Raw genomic sequence first — 8,526 nt, forward strand, 5'->3', positions numbered from 1 at the left:
GTTACAGGCTCGTAAATCTGTATCCAGAGAGATATATTATAGAGTCTGGAAGACTTATATTTCTTGGTGTCTTTCTCATCATTTTTCTTGGCATTCTTTTAGAATACCGAGAATATTACAATTTCTTCAGGATGGTTAGATAAGGGTTTGTCCGCAAGTTCCTTGAAAGGTCAAATCTCTGCTCTTTCTGTTTTTTTTCACAGAAAGATTGCTATTCTTCCTGATATTCATTGTTTTGTACAAGCTTTGGTTCGTATAAAGCCTGTCATTAAGTCAATTTCTCCTCCTTGGAGTTTGAATTTGGTTCTGGGGGCTCTTCAAGCTCCTCCATTTGAACCTATGCATTCATTGGATATTAAATTACTTTCTTGGAAAGTTTTGTTCCTTTTGGCCATCTCTTCTGCCAGAAGAGTTTCTGAATTATCTGCTCTTTCTTGTGAGTCTCCTTTTCTGATTCTTCATCAGGATAAGGCGGTGTTGCGAACTTCTTTTGAATTTTTACCTAAAGTTGTGAATTCCAACAACATTAGTAGAGAAATTGTGGTTCCTTCATTATGTCCTAATCCTAAGAATTCTAAGGAGAAATCGTTGCATTCTTTGGATGTTGTTAGAGCTTTGAAATATTATGTTGAAGCTACGAAATCTTTCTGTAAGACTTCTAGTCTATTTGTTATCTTTTCCGGTTCTAGGAAAGGCCAGAAAGCTTCTGCCATTTCTTTGGCATCTTGGTTGAAATCTTTAATTCATCTTGCCTATGTTGAGTCGGGTAAAATTCCGCCTCAGAGAATTACAGCTCATTCTAACTAGGTCAGTATCTACTTCCTGGGCGTTTGGGAATGAAGCTTCGGTTGACCAGATCTGCAAAGCAGCAACTTGGTCCTCTTTGCATACTTTTACTAAATTCTACCATTTTGATGTATTTTCTTCTTCTGAAGCAGTTTTTGGTAGAAAAGTTCTTCAGGCAGCGGTTTCAGTTTGAATCTTCTGCTTATGTTTTTTGTTAAACTTTATTTTGGGTGTGGATTATTTTCAGCAGGAATTGGCTGTCTTTATTTTATCCCTCCCTCTCTAGTGACTCTTGTGTGGAAAGATCCACATCTTGGGTAGTCATTATCCCATACGTCACTAGCTCATGGACTCTTGTTAATTACATGAAAGAAAACATAATTTATGTAAGAACTTACCTGATAAATTCATTTCTTTCATATTAACAAGAGTCCATGAGGCCCACCCTTTTTTGTGGTGGTTATGATTTTTTTGTATAAAGCACAATTATTCCAATTCCTTATTTTATATGCTTCGCACTTTTTTTCTTATCACCCCACTTCTTGGCTATTCGTTAAACTGATTTGTGGGTGTGGTGAGGGGTGTATTTATAGGCATTTTAAGGTTTGGGAAACTTTGCCCCTCCTGGTAGGAATGTATATCCCATACGTCACTAGCTCATGGACTCTTGTTAATATGAAAGAAATGAATTTATCAGGTAAGTTCTTACATAAATTATGTTTTTGCTACATAAGCGTCTGGCGGTCTTTCTAGTGGTGCAATCTTTTTGTCAGGCCCTGGTCAGTATCAGGCCTGGGTTTAAGTTGGTTACTCCTTCTTGGAGTCTTAACCTGGTTCTTAAAGTTTTGCAGCGGCTCAGTTTGAGCCAATGCATTCCATAAATGTGTTATCTTGGAAGGTTTTGTTTCTTGTTGCTATCTCTTCTGCTCCGAGAGTATCGGAACTCAGCTCTGCAGTGTGATTCCCCTTATCTTATCTTTCATGATGATAAGGTGGTGTTTTGTACTAAGTAAGGTTTCCTTCCTAAAGTTGTTTCGGACAGGAATATAAATCAGGAAATTGTTGTTCCTTCTCTATGTCCTAATCCTTCTCATAAGGAACGTTTGTTACACAACCTGGATGTTGTGCGTACGCTGAAATTCTACTTACAGGCGACTATGGTTTTTCGCCAGTCTTCTGCCTTGTTTACTTCTACTTCTCTGGCTAAGAAGTATAATTCGTTTGACTTATGAGACTGCTGGACAGCAGCTTCCTGAGAGAATTACAGCTCATTCCATGAGGGCTGTTTTCTCTTCCTGGGCTTTCAAAAGCATTGCTGCAACTTGATCTTCTCTGCATATTTGTTCCAAATTTTACTAATTCAATACTTTTGCCTCGGCTGAGGCTTCTTTTGGGAGAAAGGTTCTTCAAGCGGTGGGGCCTTCTGTTTTGGTTTCCTGTCTTGACTCTCCCTAATCATCTGTGTCCTCTAGCTTGGGTATTGATTCCCAACAGTAATTGAAGATGATGCTGTGGTTTCACCATATCTTAGGAAAGAAAACAAAATTTGTGCTTACCTGATGAATTTCTTTCCGGATATGGTGAGTCCACGGCCCTGCCCTTTATTTTTAGACAGTTTTCTTACCAAAACCTCAGGTACCTTTACACCTTGTGTTACTCCTTTTTTCTCCATTTACCTTCGGTCGAATGACGGGGTTGTGGGAAGAGAAGTGTGATATCTAACGGCTTTGCTGTGGTGCTCTTTGCCGCCTCCTGCTGGCCAGAAGTGATATTCCCAACAGTAATTGAAGATGATGCAGTGGACTCACCATATCCGGAAAGAAAGAAATTTATCAGGTAAGCATACATTTTTTTTTTAAATTACTGATAATGTGAATCTTCATACATTTTTAAGGTAGCTTTGATTATGTCAAATTCTTGCTGTATTACAATTTTGTATATTCTTAAAATTTGGTGTATGTTCCATCATGCTGTGGGGCTGTGTGCTCAGTGCTGGTATTGGGAATCTTGTTAAAGTTGAGGGTTGCATGGATTCCACTCAATATCGGCAGATAATTGAGAATAATGTTGAGGAATTAGTCACAAAGTTGAAGTTTATTTTCAATCCTTTAGAAAAAATAATCGATAGTCAAACTTTACTTTGATATATAAAGCTAATGTTTCCAGTCTATTTACAAGAACATGTTTACAGATAGTGATAGTTTAGTAAGTGTATGCTATATTAGCTCCATGCAGTGGTTCTGGTTGTGACAAGCTAAAAACCATTTGCAGAGCAGGATGGACCAGGCTAAACCACAGAATTATAAAATATAGTATTGATTATATTATAATGTATATCTGAGAGTATCTAAAATCAGGCAAAATATTATCATATTTATAAGGCCTGAAAGTGAACCAGGGCAATTCAGAACTGACCATTAAAGGCTTTATTCAAAAATAGATGTCTATATATACAACAATGAATTAAAGCGGTTTTCTGAGTTAGTGCTAGAGAAAGTATTTAAAGTCCATATAGAGTACAGAAGGATCTATATAAATGCCTGTATATACTATTCCATTGTCAACGCCAAATAATCTAATGCCATCATAAAAGAGAAAGATGGCGCTAACTGTACATATCAATTAGGTGTAATAGAACCACACTTAGCTGATGTAGCAGGGTACTCAGATTTTAGTAAAGCACCCCAGTGAGCTAAATGTAGCGTGCTGGATATTAATAGTGTACCAGCTCACTGTCTCCGGAATGCTGGTAGGAACCGCTCCTCTGGAACATTCAGGGTGATTCTCAAAAAGCAAGGCAGCTATTAAAGTGTTGGGACTGCACTTGTAAACTAAATGGTATATTTAATAAAAACAAATTAAAAACAAACATAAACAAGTTCAAACACTATATGGGGGTAACAGATTGTAATCCCCCTTGAAATGCAACTCGTTTCTCAACGTGAAACACCACCGTTTCATCAGGCATAAATAATATTGACAAGCAATGTCTTTAAATAGAACCTAGCACCAATCAAAAAAACTCCTCTAGAGTGGGCATATACACAATACGGAGGCTACAACTTTATGTTAATAAACGTATACTTGTGATCCAATGTATAAATACATAAAGAAAAAACAAAACTATTAAGCCAAATAATGTGCAATATAAAAGATCTAACGAAAGCGTGATTCTAACACATCAGGTACCGATTGCCACTGAGATATTAACTCCACATAAAGGGACTATGTATAAACAATTCCACACTCCACCAATCTAACACCTGGAGTATATGTTAGATAACATGCCCACAATAAGGTAGTTCATGACGGTTGAGGGGTGTGTCCACAACACGTCAATGGCCACAACAAAGAAGGAAAAAATTATTAGACTGACACCTCTGGTCACACAAGCACAGTGAATCAACACTCAAACAAGCACATTATTGCTGCACATTCAAGGTCTATCACACACAAAAAGATAGCATGTGAAACAAAAACACCTCTCCATCATCAGTCGTTCATAAGTGCATGTGTGACTGGAGGTGCCGGTCTGATGATAATAAAAAAAATTCCTTCTTTGTTGTGATCATTGATTTTTTTGTTGACATGCCCCTCTACCGTCAAGAACTTCCCATATTGTGGACATGTTGTCTAACATATGCTCCAGGTGTTGGATTGGTGGAGGAATGTGGTAATATTTATATGTAGTCACTTTATGTGGAGTTAATATCTTAGTTGCGATCGGTACCTGATGTATCAGAATCACATTTTCGTTCGATATTTTGTATCTCACATTATTTGCCCAATTAGATTTGTTTTTTCTTTATGCATTTATACATTGTACAACATGAGAATATGTTTATTAACAGATGGTGGTAGTCTCTCCGTGTTGTGCATACACCCACTTTATTTTATTTTTTTCGAATAGCTGCTAGGTTAGATTTAAAGAACTTGCTTGTCAAAGTTATTTATGCTTAATGAAACAGATGTGTTTCATGCCGAGAAATACGTTGTATTTCAAGAGGGATTACACTCTGTTACCCCCATATGGTATTTGCACTTGTTTATGCTTGTTTTTAATTTGATTTTAATAAATATACCATTTATTTTACAAGTGCAGTCCCAACACTTTATTTAAAAGCTGCTTTGCTTTTGAGAGTCGTCCTGTTTGTTCCAGAGGAGCGATTCCTGCGGCTTCAGCATTCCGGAGTCCGTGAGCTGGTAAACTATTAATATCCAGCACGCTACATTTAGCTCACTGGGGTGCTTTACTAAAGTGTGAGTACCCTGCTACATCAGCTGAGTGTGGTTCTATTATACCTGATTGATACACAGCGTTGAAGTCTTCTTTGACTTTTTTGATGTTTTTAGAATTGTTGCTCCAGAGTAGATGTAGAAGAGCAGCCTCTGATGATTTCTTTTAAGAAGAATCGTTATTGGAAAGGTGTCACCTTTGATTATCTGTACACCAAATAACTGTTCAAGACTTTCTTTATGATTGGTGACTATATTTGATCCATGTGTTAGTATGTATTGTGTTCCCTTTCATTAAGGAGACAGCTGGTCACATGTTGACGCATTTCCTTATATCTATTACTTAACATTTTTCTTTTATTATCTATAGAATTAGCGCCCCTTATACATCTTTGTTTTTTTCTATTAAAATAATGTAATACATAGTTTTCCTCAGACCTGGGAAACGGGGTGCTATACTACACCGGTAAGGGGGAGTGGGCAGCATGACCAGCAAACGTTAAAAAAATATGTTCCACTCTGATTGGATGCATTTAGGCTGACTTTACAGCTTCTCTGATATAAGCAGACAGGCCTTTCACTCCATTTGAGATTCAGCTCCATTTGTTTTTGGTTTATGAGTAAACCCACAAACTTTCAAAAGTCTTCTGTTTTTAACCATTTTTTTTTTCTTTTTACAGAAACTGTGGAAATGTTTTTTGTGCGAGCTGCTGCCACCTAAAGCTACCTATTCCTGACCAACAGCTTTATGATCCTGTGTTGGTTTGCAATACGTGTTATGACCACATCCAAGTCGCACGTGCTAGGGAGCTCATGTCCCAGCAGTTGAAGAAACCCCTGGCTGCAGCATCGAGTTGAGCACAGGACAAAACCATAGCTTCAAGCTTCTCCTTTTGTTTCCTGCAGCCAAGATGAAGATTTGAAGGGATGGCGTGTCTTCTGACCTACAGCCGCATGCCTGTTGTCTCTTACTTCAGTAACGAGCAGCACACCAGGCTACTTACTAAGCTTAAAATGGCTGCTCCGTGACAGGTTTTCCCCCCCACAAAATGGAGTTGTGATACAGTAAACATCTAGCTTTTTCAACAACTCTAACCATTGAAAAGTTTTTGTCCATGGTTGTCAGATCTAATGCTAGGGTTAGTGATGAAATATCATTCATTCTGGGTATGACGGAAATGTCTATGAAGGGGTGCTGCTTTTTATGCTTTCTCACCTATTGAGAGACTGGAAAAGTTCAATAAAAAGAACTCAAGCTGATTTTTGCACTCTGCTTAAGGATTTGGGAAGCATCTAGATTTTGTTGTCCCAGTTCCTCTAATAGTGTTGTACATTTGTATGTCTCTGCATCTGTGTTAACTGGGGGACTTCTCCTGCTGTCTTTTTTCTCATGTTTTCCCTAAATACGGTTGGAATATGTTGTAAGGTAAACATGAAAAGTTCTTGGTTAAAGTGATGGAAGTACATCACAAAACTAATGTCAAGATCATGTGTAGGATTTACATGTAAATATTAAAATCATAGAATGCTACTGAACTGTGAAAAATAACAATGGATGTCTCAGCATTTGCTAGCATTTCCATTGGTTAGGCTTTAGGGCTCAATTAACTCAACACCCCTGATCTCCACTACCACTCTTAATTTTCACGCACCTTTACTATTTTTTTCCCTTTTGTGTTTGTAAATAAAAAAAAATTTTGCTATTATTTTTTAATTTCCTGTTTGCCATATAAATACGTAGTCCTCAAAACTTGATTCCTAAGTGGTTAAAAAAGGTATCAAGTGAAATGTGAAGTCTTGGCAGTTTTTTTATTTTTATTAAATAAGAGGGTTCATATTAAATGCTGCTATTTGAAATTTTGTGCACTTAATCATTATAACCCAAACAAGGGATGAAATATTGATACCAAAAGGTTTGTGATGTCAGGTAAATTGATGCTCTTTTATTCTTGCTCTGTAAAGTGCCACGTTGTCACAATTAGCCATGTTATGTCATTTGTTGCTTTGACGTATATGTAAATACAACACTTCTTCTAGGTCTATCTGTTTTTCATCAGTCCTCTAAAGCTGGCACCACAGTTAATGAGGCAGTTGGCTCTAACTGAGGAACAGTATCCCACATGCATGATAGTTTGTTGGATAAAACCAGACTGTGTGCCAGAAACCGTACTGGCACTTGTAACTCAACAAACAATAATCTAGTTGTGGTATTAGTCTGATTACACTGAGTCGTTTTTGATTTTGTAATTTCTTCAGTACTAGTAAAAGAAAAGAAATGTGCTCCGTATTAATACTGTGTTGCAGGTCCTTCCAGAAGCATCATGGTTACAAATTTCTATGCAGCGCCTAGTTTACCAACCTGCTTTACAATCTTGGTAATTAAGATTATGTGTAGTACAAAATTTGATATACAATATCTTTTCACCTGACTTGCATGGCCACTTCTGCGGAGGACAAGACAGAAGAATGTTACAGTGGCCTGGTCTCTCGGGGCTCCATGAATGACAGATGTTGGCGGCAACCTGTGTTCAAGTCTCTGGACTCTGAGTACTGTGTTCTGGTTTTAGAAAACAGTTTTTGTACTACTGTTGTGTTGGCCTCCTTTAATAGCCTGTAAAGCTCCCTTCCCAAAAGGAAATTGTGTTGTTGAAATGTTCATGGAAATATATTCCGTAATTGTCTTTTCTGTGGGGAAAAATGCATTGCGTATATATGTTATCCTTATCCCCAGAAACACAACGTTTGGGAAGGGACATTGCCCAGTAAGAACCAGAGTATTACAAAATAATGGGCTGGTCAAACAAATACAGAATACATTTCTGTAAAAATTACGGTGTACAACATGAGATGTTCTGTAAAGGTGAAACTCTTCAAAATAAATACTTATACCAAGGATATCTGACTTGTTTTGTTTTTTTTTTCAATTAATATTGAAAATGTTTTCTGCTATGCATTTTACTACTATACTAAATGTGTGATGTTAAGCTGACATTTTGGGGCAGAATTATCAAGCTCCAAATGGAGCTTGATACCCCGTTTCCATGCCGGAAAAATAAGTTATGAAGCAGCGGTTTAAAGACCGCTGCTCCATAACTTGTCCGCCTGCTCTGAGGCCGCGGACATCTATCTGCCCGATCCTATACGATCAGGCTTATTGACACCCCCTGCTAGCGGCCGATTGGCCGCGAATCTGCAGGGGGCAGTATTGCACAAGCAGTTCACAAGAACTGCTTGTGTAAGGATAAATGCCGACAGCATATGCTGTCAGCATTTATTGATGTGCGGCGGACATGATACACTACATTGTATCATATCCGCTTCACATTAATAAATTGGCCCCTTTGTATTTGTTCACAGATTGGCACTGCAAACCCTGAAAATCTGAAGTAAATACTTTCAGTACATTTAAAGGGATACTAAATCCAAATGTTTTCTTTAATGATTCAGATAGCGCATACAATTTCAAGGAACTTTCTAATTTACTCCTATCAATTTCCTTCTTAA

The 8,526-nt window shown here is 37.6% G+C and overlaps 1 protein-coding gene across 2 annotated transcripts in view; it reads left to right on the forward strand.

Moving 5' to 3' along the window:
• MTMR4 (myotubularin related protein 4) overlaps positions 1-7,917 on the forward strand; it is a 309,719-nt gene extending 301,802 nt beyond the window's left edge. For both annotated transcript variants that reach the window (XM_053706345.1, XM_053706344.1), the window contains one exon: positions 5,703-7,917. In XM_053706345.1, the coding sequence (XP_053562320.1) occupies positions 5,703-5,880 (178 nt within the window). In that variant the 3' untranslated portion in view covers positions 5,881-7,917. The remainder of the gene's footprint in view (positions 1-5,702) is intronic.
• The last annotated feature ends 609 nt before the right edge of the window (positions 7,918-8,526 follow it).

This window comes from Bombina bombina, chromosome 3 (assembly GCF_027579735.1).
Source record: "Bombina bombina isolate aBomBom1 chromosome 3, aBomBom1.pri, whole genome shotgun sequence".
Taxonomy (NCBI): Eukaryota; Metazoa; Chordata; class Amphibia; order Anura; family Bombinatoridae; genus Bombina; species Bombina bombina.